General features: G+C 43.4%; 1 protein-coding gene across 5 annotated transcripts in view; it reads right to left on the reverse strand.

Moving 5' to 3' along the window:
- The window catches only part of LOC122791042 (myomegalin-like), a 3,200,315-nt gene that overhangs the window by 9,126 nt on the left and 3,172,628 nt on the right, over positions 1-18,561 (reverse strand). For 4 of the 5 annotated variants that reach the window (XM_044058817.1, XM_044058820.1, XM_044058819.1 and 1 more), the window contains one exon: positions 15,166-15,212. In XM_044058817.1, coding sequence (XP_043914752.1) covers positions 15,166-15,212 — 47 coding nt within the window. Of the gene's footprint in view, positions 1-14,695; positions 14,742-15,165; positions 15,213-18,561 lie in introns of all 5 variants that reach the window. The other variant, XM_044058818.1, reaches the window with a different exon arrangement.

Here is an 18,561-nt window from a genome sequence, read left to right on the forward strand (position 1 = left end):
AATGAGCAAAATTTTCACAAATCCAAATTTCACTGAATAAAATGGAAAAGCTTCACAATTAAAAAAAAAAAAAGTGTCTAAAGCCAAAATAACATGACACTCTTAATATGACTACATCGAGAGAAGAGAAGTGTAGCACAAACGACTAAAGAGAAAGGAAGAAAAAAAAAACAGCGCTACAACGTTTGAGTACCTTCTGATTTAAACATAATAAAGCCACAGCAGCCTCTTGCTGGTATAGCTCTTCCTAGTTTTATCTGGTAATATGAGGGAGGAAGACTTGCTAAATCTCTTAAAAAGACATACTGATCTGAAATTAAAGGAAGATCTCTTAATTTCTACTTCCTTTTAATTACTGTTTTATTAAAAGTCAAAAGCTTAATACCCTCATGTTTTGCCCATTTCTAACTTTCTCCGACTGCTAACATAACAAGTGTCTGTATCTGCGTAATACCAGTCTTGGTCATACATTTACAAATGAAACATGCATAAATCCAATTTTGAACAGACCCCCCCCCCCCCCCCATCCTAAAATATAATTACAATTCCCCTTCCTCTTGTTCACATTGCCAACACAGATCTGAATTTTCTGGAGACGCAGACTGTAAACAAATTTCCAACTATGGATTTAAGTTTCCAAGAAAGGGTAGCATACTTCTGGGAAAAATATACTGTCCTCCGATTCATGAGGTTAATTTGTTTATTAAATAATTTGGACCAACTACCTTTCCTGTTTCCTCTTGATCTCTCTCTCTCTCATTAACTGAAATGAAGCTTGCTGACTCCTTAGTTTGCCAGACATCCTGTTGCACTTTCCTTTTAAATCAAAACTATTGTGACTCCTTCTGATTTAAGGGGAGTCTCTTCTTTACTCCCTTGAATATTCGTTTTACACTCCTGTAGCTCTATTAATCTGAATCATGAATCGCTAATTTCTGCTGATAATACTACCAAGTTATGAAGGAAGCACCTTCCTTCAACTGTTCCTAACATTTAACTGTGAATATCTGAAATAACCATCTGAATAGAACAGTCCTTAATTTTTTCAGTCATCAATGCACTATCTAATGCTTTAACCAGGTCCCATAACTGGTTCAGCCTCCAATATGAGCATAGCCTGATCTGGTCCCTCTGTAATAGTCAAGACAATTTAGGGAGTCACAATATCGCAAATATTTTCCGTTTTCTATCAGGCTCTAGGGACCTCCACAAATAAAAGAAATGTACAATGATACAAGTTAAAAGGGCAGCTAAACCTCCTTTACAGATGATAACTTTCACAGAAGGAAGTCTAAGTTTATCCTGCTCCCGAGAAAGGGACCAACTCTTTTTTTTTATTTTATTTTTTTTATGGCCATTAAAAGATTACCTGGGGACAATGGAATGACCTGGATGGTATACAACACTTAACAATAATACATCTGTATACTTATTACCTTCTGATCAAAATTAATCAACTGTTATAATTTGCCACTGCCATATTTACCTTGTATCAGATAATCTACCAAACTCCTACGACTGTAAAAATTACTGTAAATTACTAAGATATACCAGTAATTCATCTGAATATGAATAAAGTTTAACCTTATAGCCTACTCAAATTAACCTGTTTATATCAGACATCGGAACCAGGCTGGAAGTAGGAAAAGCAGAAGAGGGGCTTGTGATTTTTGTCAGTGAGTGTTGGTGCCCTTGGACATACAGTAACGAAAGAACAGATCTGCTGCCCAGACACTGAGTTATTAGTGGTAGGGCTACATCTATACTATATGCCCAGAGAATTCTTCCATGCAATTCCTATTGCAATCTACATCCCACCCTGAGCCAATGATACGACAGCGTGTGACATCATCCATTCGGTCTCTAACACCAGACAAATCATCCAGATGCTCTTGTCCTCATCTCCGGGGACTTCAACCATGTCTCCCTAAACAGAATTCTCAGTACTTTCTACCAGTTCGTCAACTGCCCCACCAGGGAGAAGAGAACACTGGACCTAATGTATGTGAAGATTAGAAAAGCATACAGTTGCACAGCCATCTTACCACTCTGGAGATCCACAACCTGATGCACCTTCTCCACCTCTATATATCACTGATTAACAGGCAGCCAGCCACCATCAGGAAGTGGAGAAAGGAAGCCAGCGCAACCCTTCAGGACTGCTTTGAGACCACAGACTGAAAGGGCCTCTGTGAGCCTCATGGGGAAGACATGCATAGCCTCACCGTCTGTGACACTGAATACATCAACTTCCGTGTGGAAACCACTGTACCCTTTAAATGTATATGCTGTTTCCCAAACAAGCAGCCAAGGATCACCAAGGATATCTAAGCCCTCCTGAATGAGGAAGACAGCATTTGGTTCGGAGGCTGTGATGCAGTGAAAAGGGCACAGAAACTGCTGGCTGAGAAAATTAAGGAGTGAAAGGACAGATACAGGACGAAGTTACAACAAAAAATGCAACTGTGCAACAGCAAAGTAGTATGGAGGGGGATGAAGACCATTACTGGCTATAAATCTGGCAACCATGTGACAGAGGGAGTAAAGAGACAGCCCAGGAGTTTAACATGTTCTTTAATAGGTTTGATAACACGCAGCGAACATGCAATGTGGTCCCCACTTGCAAAGGGAAGATGTCCTCCTGGATAGCAAAATGCATACCTTGACTGCCTCTTCCCTCCTAGTCTCTACTGTTCAACACAAGGAAAGGAAGGAAGGTAGACAATCACATCCGGACCACATGGCACAAACAAAACTGGCCACACACTCACCTCAGCTGCCAATGCAGAGGCTAGCAGTTCCACTATCATCCTATCAGAGGACTGGGTGATCAGAGAACTAAGACGACTTTGCTCTACAAAAGCAGTGGGGCCTGATGGCATTAGCCCACAGGTGCTGAAGCCCTGCGCCTCGCAACCTGGAGGGGTTCTACTCAGGATTTTCAACTTGAGCTAACAGGAGTAGAAGGATCAATTGTGCAGAGACATCAGGTAAATATATTTTTATAAAATTTCTCCTTGCTGAGACACATGGAGGCACAAAAAAGGTAGGCTGCCAGTAGGAAGAACTTGCTACCTTGTTGGCTTGTATTCCCTAAAGGCCTAGGTGAACCTTCTGTGAAACTAGCAAAGGAATCAAGGTATTGGGAGCAAATAACTAGAAATGCAAAGGTAATAGAGGGAGATGAGTCCTAGCAGAATTTTGGAAGGTTACATATGGTCTTCCTTGCCTAGGATTTATATCCAATTATAGGCAAAGCAAGACAGCCACAGGAATCCAAAGTAAATCACCATGTCTGGTACAGATTTAGTCGACTCTATAATAGTAATAGAAACTACTGTTTAAAAATGGATAATTACTAGGGCATATAAAATACTGCATGATAACTATAAGAATCAGTGAAAGCAAGTTAAAGATTGGGAAGAGGAAGTAGAAAAACTTTTACAAAGGAACAATGGATGGACATATGTATTGAACCCAAATTCTGCTTGTAAGTGTTTGTACAGGTATTTATATATCCCGCACTGATTGTAAATTTTTTTTTCAAGTAGACAGCAAATGCTGGAGGTGTGATGGGAAAGAGGTAACTGGGAATACATTTTTTGGGATGCAATGAGCTGGCAGATTTTAAATCTTCCCTACAGAGTATTCAGTCAGAAATATTGGGGGAGCAAATAGTTGTAAACTACGGAAAAAATAAATTATGTACTCAACATAACGTTCCATCTGAGTAGTTGTACTTCACTTGTCTTCAACCTGTGGGTATTCAGATCCAGATCGGATCCGAGACGGCTGCATCACCAGCATCTGATCTGAGCTCCAAGCTTCTCCCCTACCCATAATGCCCCTCCATCTCCTTCCTTCCTTTAGATCGAGTTTGCTGAACCAGAAACATAAGCCCGACCCAAATAACCTTACCACTAAAGTTTCACACCATCTAAACCAAACATAACCAGGACAGCCACAATGTGCACCTCTCCCATATACCAGAAAAGAATAATAGTGACAAGGTCAGGGGGAAGGAGGGAGGGATGGCTGAAGACAAATGAAGTACAACTACTTAGATGGAACGTTATGGTGAGTACATAACTTCTTTATCTGAAGTAGTTTATTTTATTTGATCTTCAACCTGTGGGACAGAGTCTCTAGCTACCAACATCTGAGTGGTCCTCATGGAAGGATATTTTGGAGCATCGCGGAGCCAAATGATGCCCTACTCCTGGATACAATGTCCAATTTATAATGAGATATGAAGGTATGAGATGAGGACCAAGTAGCTGCAGGACAAATATCATCCAGCGACACGCTGACGTTGCCATAGATCTAGTGGAACGGGCTTTGATCGTACCTGGAGGGGAAATGCCTTTGTCAGGATATGCTCAGCTGATACACTGGGAAATCAATCTAGCAATGGTGAGACTTTGGATACTGGTTTATCTAAAAATGGTTTGGAATAAGACGCAAACAACTTGTCTGATTTACGGAAATATTTTGTTTTGTGTAAATAAAACCTCAGTTGCCTATGTACGTCCAATAAATGTAACTTGCATTCATCTCTCTTTTGGAAATTTGGGAAGAAAACTGAAAGATTGATAGTTTAATACTATTTTCAAAAGCCACCTTTGGAAGAAAGGAAGGGTTCGTGCACAGGGAGACCCTGTCCTTATGAAAAACCATATATGGAACTTTAATGGACAAGGCTTGAAGTTCTGATACCCGCCACCAGTCAGTTTTCCAGGAAAGAAATTGCAAATTTACTGTCGCCGCTGGTTCAAAGGATGGGGAGACTAAAGCTTGTAAGACAAAGGTAAGGTCCCAAGGAGGTGCTGGATCTTTCACAGGAGGTCACAGCACAAAAGTTCCTTTAAGGAAAGTCTTGCAAAGCCTAGATGAGGCTAAGGAAGCCATGTTTTCCCCCACATGGCAGTTAGAAACGGCAGCCAGTTGAACTTTTATAGTAGAAGAACTAGCCCCTTGAGAGATACCAGATAGAAATTCCAGAATAACCAGAACTGGGGCCATAAAGGGATCTATATTCTGTTGAGAAGCCCAAACAGAAAAGTGTTTCCATTTGCTACTATACACCTTTCTGGTAGAAGACTTAGAAGCCGCCACCAGAATGGTTTTAACTGGAGAGGATAAACCCGGAGTCCTAATCATTACTGGAACTGCAGTAGCCAAGCTGCAAGTTTGAAACTGTCCAGGTCTGGGTGAGGAATCTCCGTGGGGTGAGAAATGAGATCCAGAACCGGATTCAAGATCCATGGTGGAACTACTAGGTGAGACCAAACAGAGGGGAACTAGAATTGGTGAGGCCAGAATGGGGCAATGAGGATTACTGTGCTCCCCAGCCTGCAAGCTTTCTGAAGAAACTTCAGGATGAGAAGTAACGAAGGATAAGCATAAAGGAGACCGGGAGGCCAAGCATGAACCAGTGCATCTCTGGGGACTTCCCCCTGAATGGGGTTCACAGCGAAGAACTCGCTGCACTTTGTGTTGGAAGGAGATGCAAAAAGATTGCAGCAAGGCCAGCCCCTCTTGAAGATCTGTTCTGCTACCGAAGTATTCAGAGACCACTCGTAAGGCATCAGAATAGTCCTGCTGAGCCTGTCTGCAAGGATGTTGGACCTTCCCGGAATGTGCATTGCCACCAGAAAGTGGCCGGTGGAAACCACCCATTCTCACACTCTCATGGCTTCTCAACAAAGGGGGTAAGATCGGGTTCCGCCCTGCTTGTTGATATACCAGACTACTGACATGTTGTCTGACTGGATGGCAATAGCCCCTAGAAAAAGATGGGCATGAAGGGCCAGCAACGCTAGAGGAACTGCCCTCATCTCCTGGACAATAACATGCAAATTGGTCTCGGACAGGGATCAAGTGCCTTGGACTGTCCTTCATGAGCAATGCCCCCCCCCCCCAAGCTGGGAGGCATCCGTGGTCACTGTGGTCGTGGGGAACAATGGAAGAAAGGGATGTCCTTGAACCAGATCTGGGGAGCAAATCCACCAGATGAGTGCCTCTCTGCAGGCTCATGATATGCATATCAGATTGGATAAGGGTAAGACCAGGAGGGACCACTGCACCTCCAACGTCCACTGGAGAACTGTCATGTGCAGACGGGCAAAAGGTAGGAGGTTGATGGTGGCTGCCATGGAGCCTGCAGCCCAAAGAACTGTGGCTACTGATGGATTTGAGGACTGAAGAACATAAAAGACGTAAAGCTTCAGATTGTTTACCCTCTCTAGGGTGAGACAGACTCATTTGAATAGTATCTAGCCAAGCTCCAATGAAGTCTAACCTCTAGACCGGAACCAGAGATTTGCTCAGGTTGATCATGACACCTAGTTTGTTTGCAAGGAGGAGGAGGTAATCCCTGGCTTGACACAGCAGACGCTTGGAGGGGGCAGCAAGGAGCCAATCATCCAGGTAGGGGTAGACCTGGATTCCCTGAAGCCTCAGGTGGGCTGCTACCACCGCCATGACTTTAGTGAACACCCTGGGGGCTGTGGTGAGACCAAAGGGTAGAGCCCTGAACTGATGATGATTGGCCCCTAGCCGGAAGTGAAGAAACCTGCTGGAACGCCTGTTCATCTTGATATGATAGTACGCGTCCTGCAGGTCGATTGAGCACATTCAATCCTCTTGCCTGGAGATGGGGCAGAATGGCCTGAAGCCTGACCATCCGGAATTTTTCCTTGGCTACTGACAGGTTCAGAATGGATAGATCCAGAATGAGTCTTTGGTCCCCCGTTTTCTTTGGTACAAAAAGGAACCTGGAATATACTCGCAATCCAGACTGATCTGGGGGGACGGGTTGGATGACTCGTTTTCTTAGCAGCTTTCTTATCTCTTAATGCTGCTTCCTCCCTCTGCGCAAGTGGAACATCCGAGGAGAGTTTTGGTTGGGGGGTGGTGCACCGAATGGAATGGAATAGTCTCTGGATATGATTTTTAGCAGTCAATGGTCTGTTGTAATGGACTCCCACTCCGTTGGGTGTAACGAAAGATGGCCCTCGACTGCCTCCAGAAATGAGCAGTCGGGCAACCCCTCAGGGTTGCTGCACGGGTCTGTCTGAGAAAGGTTCCAGAGACTCGAAGTTCTTCGGACACCCTCTACCTCTGGGCTGGCACCCCCTCTGCCTCTGGGGGAAGAAGAGTCCTGAGTGTCTGGGGAGAACTGAGATTTCCGGAACCACATCTTCTTTGCCCCCTCGTTGATTCCTGGAGAAGGATCTCTGAGGGGCGGAGAAGCAGATCCCGATGGCAGACAGTGTCTTCCCGTCCTTCTCACTCTGCACCAGAGTCTCATGTACGGACTTCCCAAACAGGGAAGAGCTGTCATAGGGAGCATTAGCAAAGGACTCATAAAAGGGTTCCGAGAATTGACATAGCCGGAGCCAGGTGTGTCACCTCATAGCAAGGCTGGACCCAGCCACCCCTAGCAGCTCCTTCCGTGGCATGGGAGATGAGGCGCACGGACGTACTGGCAACCGCTTTCAGAGTGGCCTTGCATGCAGAGAACATCTTCTTGCACTCTGCTGATGTGGTCTCGAGGTGACTCAGCGACTTCCTTGAATAAGTCATGCTGCAGTCGGATAACATGCACCACGTAGTTCAGCATCCTCATGGTGACAGTGGCTGAAGCATGGACTCGCTTCCCCAAACGATCCATCATCCATGACTCCCGGTCAGGAGGATGGAACGTAGAGCTCTCCTGCGCAAGCTCGTTTTTGGTGGCAGCTGCCACCACCATAGTGTCTACTGGGGAGCCGTTGCTCCAACGGGTTCTGTCAGAAGGGGGGCTAAGAATCTTATCTGGTCTTTTGGGGATTGGATCCATGGTATCCGGCTACTTCCATGCTCTGGAGGTGATAAGGTCCAAGAGTGGATCTGCAGGGTGGACACGCAGGAGGTAGATGGGCCCATGCCAAATGCCTCCAGGAACACTGACTAGCCCTGGGTAGGTTTTTGGGCTGTCCATCCCCTTCTTTGGTGTAGAAGTTTCATGATGTCTCCAAAGGAGACATCTTCGGGGGTGACCTGGGGGAACCTTCCCCTTCCTGCAAATCAGTGTCGTCAGTGAGGGACTCTGGAGAAAAGTCCAAGTGCCTCTTTTTACATGTTAGCTTGCGTGGAACCTCCTCAGTGGGACACTCTGAGGGGGGCTCGCAAGCTTGTTGTTGCTCTCTAGTGGGTGCTCCCTGGGGCAAATCAAGCACGGGCTGTCCCTGAGAGGGCAAGAAGGTCAGCGCCATACCCAAAACCGAGGGAATTGGGGCAGATTCCAAAGAGGAAATGGTCAGGGGTCTCGACCCACTTGAGAAGACCCTCTCCACCACATCAAACGCCGAGGGGCAGCGGACATTCTGAGAAACGAGTGATGGAGCTGCTCCCCTCAGGTCCGATGGGGGAGCCGGAGCAGAGATACCCAGGGGAAGACTGCGCTCTGACAAGCTCGGAGCCGACAGCACTCCTTTGGATCTGACAACGAGGCTACGGCTCCAAGAGCTTGGATCCAATCCCATCAGATCTGACCTGCTCAAGGGAAAGGCCGGCATCGAGGTACAAGATACCCTTGGCGCCGACCCCCCGACCCTGAGAATTCTCAGATCCACAGACTCCAAAACCGTGCTTCGGACTGGAGAAGGAGCTATGGGGATGTAAAAGGGTTGTGAGCTTCCCACTCCGGAGGGAGAGGGGGCGGGCAAGACTCCCATCTGGATCTGGGTGCAGATGAACTTCCGCACCATCCTGTACATCTCTGACTCACTCAAGCTGTGGGTGAAGCAGGAGGAAGACACCAGCGACACTGGCCATGAGTGCCAGTGAGGGGTGGCTCTAGATAGTGTCCTAAACTCCATCGGCTCCAAGGAGAACCTAGGTGAGTGGAGCTGCGGGGTACTGGGTCCAGGAGTAGTCCTGGACTTAGTTGGATGCCCCGATGGACCTGTGCGGTCAGGGTACCGCTTTGTAGTTCGGCCCTTGTGTCTTTTCTCCCCTACTGAAGGCCTCGGAGCCAGGGGTTTGAATCACAGAGGCATGGGGAGGATGCAGTAGCAGCCACTACCGAAGTAGAAGCAGTAACAGGGACAGCTGTCCCTGACGCAGGCAGGAGCCCTTTCATTACCAATTTAGCCCTCCTGTCCTTGATGGCTCTAGGGTTGAAGCCCGCGCAGATAGGGCAGGCTGTGTCTAAATGGGCCGCTCCTAAGCATACAATGCACAGAGTGTGGCCATCGGTAGGAGAGAGCTTATGGCCACACTCTGTGCACTTTCTAAAGACAGGCTTTGGGGTCTCAGCCATGTCTAAAGAAGGCCCCATGCACACACACACACATACATACACACACACACACACACACACACACACACACGTTAATTACAACAGTGGGAAAAGGCCATGGGAGGGGAACACAGTAAACAAACACTAACTTTTTAAACTTTTTTTTTTTTTTTACCAAAGAAAACGCGCGAGGTTAGGAGACGTAAAAAAGAGAAAACAGGGCACCTAACTTGGACTAAGTGACTCTAAAGCACTTACCCACAAGAAAAATGCCTGCAGCTCAGCGACCATGATGCTAGGCTGTAAAGCGGCAAATGAGATCTGAGGGAAGGAAGGAGATGGAGGGTCATTATGAGTAAGGGGAAGAGCTTGGAGCTCAGATCAGATGCTGGTGATGTGGCCATCTCGGATCCAATCTGGATCCAAATACCCACAGGTTGAAGATCAAATGAAGTAAACTACTTCAGATCTATTTTTTTTTAGCTGAAACACAGGATCTGAATTGCTTAAACATAGTAAGGTCTTTAAGATTAATACTACTAGTGCCCAAAAAAGTAACTGCTGGAAAATCAAAATCTAAATCTAAATTGTTAATCAAGTACTGAATATTGTTAGAGATAAAATACCTGAAAGTGGGACATTTAGAAAAGGGAAGGAGTGAATTAAAAAGAAATAAATGGAATTTGTGAGACCAATACATACAAAATAATGTCTAGGAGGAGGAGTGAACGTTAAAGGGAGACAGTAACTGAGCAATATATGTAATGTTGGATTGATGATGGTTAGGAAAAACATGTGACATATAATATGTGTAACTAGTAACATGTTAATATGGTTTGTTTTGGTTTATATAAATGCATATTTGCCTGTGTCTTAAGTAATAATTCAGTAAATATATTTAAAAAAAATCATTTTTAAACCACCAAAACCTTACTTGAAGAAATATGGGCCACTTAACACTTCTCATTGTAACACATCTTCAACTTGCACCAACAACCATAACTAAAGTGAGCCATCCTGACTCTTTGACCACTCCCATAAGGATTCCTGAAGCTGCAGCCATACATGGCAATACTATAGTAATAGGTGACTTGGTAGTTGGTGGCACTGATGCTTCACTCACTTGGCTCTGCAAGGATAGGACCAGAGTCAGCACTCATTCTGGCACCAGCATTACAGCGAATCTTCAATCCAAATATTAAGCTCATATTGTCCTTATTAGGGTGAATAAAAAATCTTAGATGCTGAACTTCGGGTAGATGGACAGAGATTTGTCTCAGCTTTATATACAAGGATCTGAGGCTGGTAAGATGCTTGCCTTGACTACTACCTTGCCATTGCCAAGAATTATGTCTCACTTTCAAACAAAAGTAATTGATTGTAATAATGTGCTTATTAATCAATGTCGTTTCTTCCCGCAAAACATTATTCTGCATGTCTTGTTCCCACAATTTCCATTTTTACTATGTAATTTCCTCCTACCCTTTCCTAAAGTCCCCAGTTCCAGTTTTTTTACCTCTGTTACAAAATTCAATAATTCAAATACAGTTGGTTTAGACACTGATTTACATTTTCTAGTAACTGATGTTTCTGGCAGTCACCAGAATTAAACTTAGCAAGGCCTTACAATGTCTAGGAAATTCAGATCTTGTATTCCATCTGAAAAATCATTCCATAGTTACAGCCATTTGCTCACCTAATATTTATGACACAGTACTCTGTAAGAAAGTCTACCAACTCATTACACTTCCAAAACATAAGTTTCCATTTACCTCTTTCTTCCCTATCACACTTATTTGCCATCTACCTGAGGAAAAATTATTTGGAGTCTGCTTGGGGTAAAAAAATACTTATGCAAGCACTTCAAGCAAAATTCCTAAATCTTCTAGACTTTGCTGAACACTTGGGAGTCATACACATGTCCTCCCACATTTTACAAGACTTTATTTTAATGAAAACCATCAAAAACACCCCCATAATCTGTTAAATTAAGAAAACACAAAACTATGTACATCTTCAAATAAATAAGTTAAAGCCTCCTGACAAACATCTGTCCCAAATCAAGAACTGCAACTACAGGCATTACCTAACCAAAATTAAGTTTATTCATGCCAAGATGCATGTTACTGCTTGTGCTCCTACTTACTCTAATTATTGTATGTTCTTGTCTTATCTTTATTCCCCTGCCACATGTGAAAAACAGCATGCATGCTTTCAGAAAACATTGACTTTTAGCCTTAAAATGGCTGTCTGGCTTTTGCTGCTTGGCCCTATAGTCAATTTGCCTCTATGGAAACATAAGAAAAAATGCACAGCTGCCCTCAGCTGTATTTATTTGTTAAAGGAAAACTTTTTGTTGAGTTCGGTGTTCTCTTATTTACTTGCTTACACATAAAACTTATTAGATTAAGCCAAGGGCCTTAATCTAGACATTCACTTATGCAGATGAACGAGAAGACATATCAACTCTACATGTATTATAATCTGTGCACTTTACACCCCAACTCCCGCCTCAACAACCAAACATTACAGTATATTAACTTAAACATGCCTTTGGCATGCCTTGCTTCCCTTTTTTTTACAATGTAAAATGCCTACATTTCTTAAAACCAAAAAGAAAAAGGTACTTGTTAAATTTAGCATCTTTATCACATACAATAACTGAAAATACTTTACTATATAACACTGCAATGGTTATCATGAAGTGTTTATATAAATACTATTAAGAACAAAAACCGTTATACTTGCAATTACTTTTTCTCCTTCCCCTTAGAGTCCTTCCAAACATTAATGACATGAAGTGGGGTATACACTTTTCAATCCTCCCTACCAAGTTTAAAAAAATAAATCAACAAAAGGCTAATCTTTCAACTTTTTTCATGCATAGCCATATTTCACAAATGTGACTGATGCTTTATAATCTCATATTTATTAACTAATTTCAGTGTTGCTGGTCATCTTCCTGTTCATCTCCATCTCCCAAACCCAGACTTCAGTGAAGACCAAGGTATTCCCGAGTTTTCTAGTCAACTCCTGTGCTTTTTATGTCTCTCAAGCACTTTCCTTAGGACTACAAGAAAAGGTTTCACTGGCAAAGTCTCTCTATGAGCTTTATTATCAGAAACAAACTCTGGAGTTTCTCCTTAGTTTGTTCTCCATCTAAAATGACTTTGATCCTCCTGGGAAAGAATATTCTAAAGACAGCTGGATCTGACACCTGTCTCTCAATACCCCTGATTGCTGGGATAAATTTGCTTCTTTTCTTCCTGGTGTACAGTGAAAAATCATATTCCACAAACACACTATCTCCAAGTTTTATTACTTTACCCTTCTGTCACAGTTCTGTCATGATCAACTCTTTCAACTGATATGAGTGCACCATTACTAATGCAGGTCTTGGCTGCTTTCCAATGGTCAGGTTTGAATCATACACACAATGCGCCCTATCAATTAACAAATCAGGTTGTGGAATACCATTTCAGTAGTTTATTTGTACTTTCATAAAATGAATAGTCTGTTCCTTACAGTTTCTCTGTTACAGCAGGAAATCTCAGGTTTTCCTTGTGTGCTCTGCTCTATCTTTTTTTGAAACAGCTCTTCTTAAACAGTCTCTTACTCAGACAGCTTTTTCTTTATTTCGACCTCTGATTTTTGCAGTTTTATCAGTTTACCTGAATAGCTGCTTAAAGCTTCTTTCAGCCTTTTGTTATTTGAGTTGATATACTCCTTCAATGTTTTGTTTATTTTAATATGTTCATAGATCTCTGATAAGTTCTGATACTCATGATAAGTGTAAGCATGGGCCCAGGAGATGAACCAATTACAGGTTACCTGTGTCCATTACGGACATAGGTGCCAAACCAGGGATGAATTTCCAGTCTTCCATCCAATTGTCCAAGTTGCACTTGAATTGGGTAAGGGAAGAACTGTGCTTCGCATGGATGGAGAGCCTGTTCCATAGATGGGGTAGTCTCGGAGATACATAGCTATCTCTCCAGCAGATCCTATTTATATCACAGGCAAGGTTCAAGTCTTTAGAACGGGTAATTCTGGTGCTGTTTTGTGGATATGCAGGAGGTTCATCAGAATGGGTTCTGACAATGCCCTGTGTATGCATAGATCTTGCCTCAAAGCCTGCAGGAGACAGAATACAGGGGACAGGGTCTTGAGGCAGTCCTGCATAGGACATATTACTTACACCCCGTATTCTTTTAGTGAGGGACCTCTGTGGATGTTCCATTTGTTGGATATGCCTGGTTAGGTACATACCAAAGGGAGCATTGTACTCAGTGACAAGTCTGATGAAAGCCAAACAGTAGAACAATGACTTCCTTGGACTTAGATGCCATACCTTTGTTTATAAGTTGCACAACACAGAATGATTTCATCATCACTGTAGACACATGATGGTCAAAGGCTAGATTACTATCTATGATTAATGTATATCTAACAAAAAGCTCTGCTGAATTATTTTTTGGTATTCGTTTGCTGTGAGGGAAAACATGTTCGTTGTTGGGAAATATTAAAGCAATACTACCACCTTTCCTCTTTAAATAGGCATTATCAACGATATTACAGCTGGGAGGTATAAATTTGGAGTTGTTAAAGCTGGGTTTAAGCCAGGATTCAACTACAGTGAGAATATCAGGCTTATATTTGGTAGTCTTTACCCAGTATCTTGCAGACAACTGAAAGGAAATCTATGCCTTGCCCTCTGAGCCATTAGGAGAGATCTTCATGATTCAAGCAGTCCCACAAATATCACAACCAGGGATATAAATTTTCACTAACAGGTAAACAATATAAAGTGGACAGACAGCCATTACACAGACACTTCCATAAGATTAGAATACATTTCCACTGCAAATCAAACAGTGTGATATTTCTTAAAACAGGAAGTGGGTGATTGGATGGGTAGTCAAAAATTTACCCCTGGCTTAACTGGCCTAGCTATCCTCAAGAGAGAAGGTTTGGTCTGGGGGGGTCGATACTGGCAAGGTTTAAATGGTCACAGGAATCCTATGACTTGTAATTCTTCTGATTCTATTATAACACAATCTAATTCAATCCAGGTTGCTCGGATAATCTCTTCTTCATCTTGCACTGTTCCATGCTGTCAGATACTTTTGCTCGAGACATCATTTTCTGTCTACCATAGCTACACCTAAAAACTGCCTAGAATAAACTAAAGCACAGCTGCAAAGAAAGTCAAAACTGGCAATGAATTATCAAAACAAACACTGCAATTATTCAGCTCTCTCTTGCACAAAGAACATATCAATTACAGGTCATGCAGACATTCAAGGGAAACCACTTGACCATGAAGTACGAAATGCATTACCTGATTCTGCACATGCACAAATGCATGACAGGGAACATGCAAAAAACACACACTACACCAACCCTCACCTGCAGCCAAGACTTCATTCTGACCAAGAAATACTAACTGATTTATCTAAAGAAATGCAGAAAAAGGGGAACATAAAGTTAAAGACAAGCAAATGGGCTCTGTGTTGTGTGTTTGCAGACAAGAGTTAACAACGAAAATATATATTCAGTTTGTTTGTTCTTTCTCAGACTTTGAGGGCTAATATCTTAAATTGCAGAATTCAGAGCTTGGTGAGGCTGATACTACCCAAAAAAAAAAAAAAACATACACAGCCCATGAAGACAAAGTTTTGTTCAGGGGTGAACCAAACATTCTAGACAGTGAAAAACAGATTTACGGATGGCAGGGCAATCAAAATCATGCATGTACTAAGAAAGTAATGCTATAGCAAAAAGAGTTCTTAAGGAAAATAAGGTAGCTCCCCAAACGTTTCACATTTAGCAGTATTAACCAATGGAGGTCTTTAATGTACAGCATTTAATATGCTTACCTCTAAATTTCCCCTGGCCTTTTTTAGAACACCATGTGTTACTGTCACTATGAAAAACAAAACAGACAAGCATTAGAACTCCTGAAAAAAGTACACTGTAAAGCAAACCAAAAAGTTAACTGCAAAGTAAGAACTTTCAATTTTCACATTTAAATCAGTAACATTTTTGTTGTATATTGCTTCACAGACTTGAATGTTTATAGAAGAAATATTGAGGTACAATGCTGTGGCACCATGCTAGTGTGAGCAAACAGAGTACATGGGAGTGGACGCTCTTGATCAGAGTAATTCCACAGCAAAAATGTTTCTATTTGGTTCTTCATTTCCTTATCGTTTTCAAAGTAGTAGGTGAGTGGAAAACAGAAAGAAGTTTTGAAATGATTAAGCAACTTAAATGTGAGGGAAAGCTTTTAACTGAACAAGTAAGGCAAAACAGGTTGCCTTACATGCTCAGTTTATCAGTTGTCTCTCATTAAGATTTACTGGACTCTACATAGGAAGCAACTGCTGTTCAGCCAGAGAGCAGTCAGGAAACGGATACCTCATTAACTAATAGTTGGCAGGTGAAAAAGAGCTAACTCATGACAGTCACAGTCTAGCGGCAACACCTCTGCACTGTTGGACAGTGAGAATGTGGGACTGTTAAATTCAACATCTGAACAGTATTTATTAAAAAGAAGAAAGGATGTTTATTATACTCACATAACAGTATTCCTCAGGATAATGACTGGAGAAGAGCAACTCTTTCATAAAGAACAGGGCTGTCAAAAATTAAAGGCACACAAAGCAACATGATCAAACTGAATTCTCACTAAAATCTGGAGATACTTTGTTAGCCAGGTAAATGGGCTAGTCCAAGATTCCTTTTCAGCCATAACCCAGCCACAGACAGAATACAGCTGAACACAATATACAAAAAAAAAGAAGTTATGTTGTTACCATAACGTTCCATCTGAGTAGTAGACTTCATTCTTCTGCACATATGGTTAAACAGATCTGATTCAGATCCAAGCTGGCAAAACTTTTCAAGCATCAGCTCCGAGCTCCAAGCTCTTCCCTTACCTATATTACAACACTTCCTCCTATCTAGCCCCAGATCAAGTTTGCTGACACTAAATGGCAACATAACCACAATCCTAAAGAGGAAAAACCTGAAGAGTGAGGGGGATGGATGGAGGGAGGGAAGGTGCAGAAGAATGAAGTCTACTACTCAGATGGAACGTTATGGTAAGAACATAACTTCTTTATCTGAAGTAGTTGACTTCATTCATTCTGCACATATGGGACAGAGTCCCCAGCTACTAGTATTCTTGGGAGGCCCCTATGGAAGGATATTTCTGAGCACCGCAGAGCCAAAAATGCTCTCCCTCTAGAAATAAGATCCAATTTATAATGAGAGATGAATGTGTGCGAATTGGCCCAAGTTGCTGCCACACAGATATCGTATAACGGAACTCTTGACCAGAAAGCTGCAGAAGTGGCCATTGCTCTAGTGGAATGAGCCTTCAATACACCTGGAGGAGATAAGCCTTTGTCCTTATAAACCTGTGGAATACAAAGAGTGATCCACCTTGCTAAGGACACTTTCGAAACTGCTTTGCCCAAAAAATGGTTTAGAAAAAGAGAAAAACAATTGATCCGACTTCCGGAAGGGTGTAGACCTATGGAGGTAAAAACAAAGCTGTCTATGGACATCAAACAAATGAAGCTTACGTTCACCTCTATTTTGGAAATTTGGGAAGAAGACTGGCAAATTTATAGACTGATTAATATTGGCTGCTGAGGACACTTTGGGAAGAAAGGAAGCATTCGTACGCAGCAAAACCCTATCCTTGTGGAAAACCAAATAGGGGGGCAAGGAGGATAAGGCCTGCAACTCTGAAACTCTCTTGGCTGAAGTGATGGCAACCAAGAAGGCTGTCTTCCATGACAAAAACTTCATCGGAACTGATCCGTCTGGCTCGAAAGGAGGAGAGGTCAAAGCCTGAAGGACTAAAGTCAGATCCTAGGGGGCACTGTTTCTTTAACTGGAGGTCGCAATAAAAAAGTGCCCTTCAGGAAAGCTTTACACAATTTGGCAGAAGCCAGAGCAACCTTATTTTCACCCACATGAAAATTAGAGATGGCAGCCAGCTGAACCTTGATGGTGGAAGCACTTGCACCTGATCGAAAAAGATCGGCCAGAAAATCCAGTATGACCGGGACGGGGGCTGTAAACGGGTTCAGACTGTGCTGAGAGGCCCAAATGGAAAAACGTCTCCACTTGCTATTGTAGAGTTTCCTAGTGGAGGCTTTAAGAGAAGCTACCAGAATATTCTTAACAGGGGACGAAAGTCCGGGAGTCCTGATAATCATGGGAACTGGAGCAGCCATGCCATCAGCTTGAGACTGTCCAGGTTGGGGAGGGGCAAGCCCAACTGGTGAGAGATCAGATCCAGACATGGATCTAGAGTCCATGGAGGAGCCAACAGGTGAGAAAATAGGAAGGGAAACCACACTTGACACAGCCAGAAGGGAGCTATGAGAATGACTTTGCAGTGCAGCCGGCAAGCTCTCTGAAGGAACTTCGGAATAAGAAGTAACGGGGGATAAGCATACAGAAGCTCGGGAGGCCAAGCATGGACCAGAGCGTCCCTGGGGACATCCCCCGGAGGGGGGATCAGAGCAAAGAAGTTGCTGCACTCCGCGTTGGAAGGAGAATCGAAGAGATCGCAGCAAGGTTGACCCCAAACACGGACGATCTTCTCTGCCACTGAATGTTTCAGAGACCACTCGTAAGGCAGAAGGATTGCCCTGCTGAGACTGTCTGCTAGAATGTTGGAGCATCCCAGGATATGCATTGCTATGAGAAACCGGCTGGTGGATATGGCCCACTCCCAAACCCTCATGGTCTCGCGACAAAGGGGGTAGGGATCGGGTCCCTCCTTGTTTGTTTATATACCAGACTGCACACATGTTGTCTGATTGAATGGCTACCGTCCCCAGAGGTAGGACGGGGTGGAAGGCTCTCAACGCTAAAAGCACTGCCCTCATCTCCAGGACATTGATATGTAGCTCGGTCTCTGGAGGGGACCACATGCCTTGGACCATTCTTCCTAGGAAGTGCCCCCCCCCACCTGAGCTGGGAAGCGTCTATGGTCACCGTGGCTTGAGCCGGAGGGGCTAGAAAGCTGCGCCCCGCAAAAATGTCCACTGATTGAAGCCACCACTGGAGTGACGTTCTGCATGTCCGATTGATTTGGATGTGGAAATTCATCGGAAGGTCTAGCCAGGACCATTGAACTGCTAGATTCCACTGAAGGACTCTGATGTGAAGGCGTGCAAGAGGGAGGATAGAGATTGCGGCTGCCATCGAACCCAGGGCCCTGAAAACATCGACTGCTGTGACTACCGAAT

The sequence above is a fragment of the Protopterus annectens genome, chromosome 16.part0 (assembly GCF_019279795.1).
Source record: "Protopterus annectens isolate FY-2018-M chromosome 16.part0, PAN1.0, whole genome shotgun sequence".
Classification (NCBI taxonomy): Eukaryota; Metazoa; Chordata; order Ceratodontiformes; family Protopteridae; genus Protopterus; species Protopterus annectens.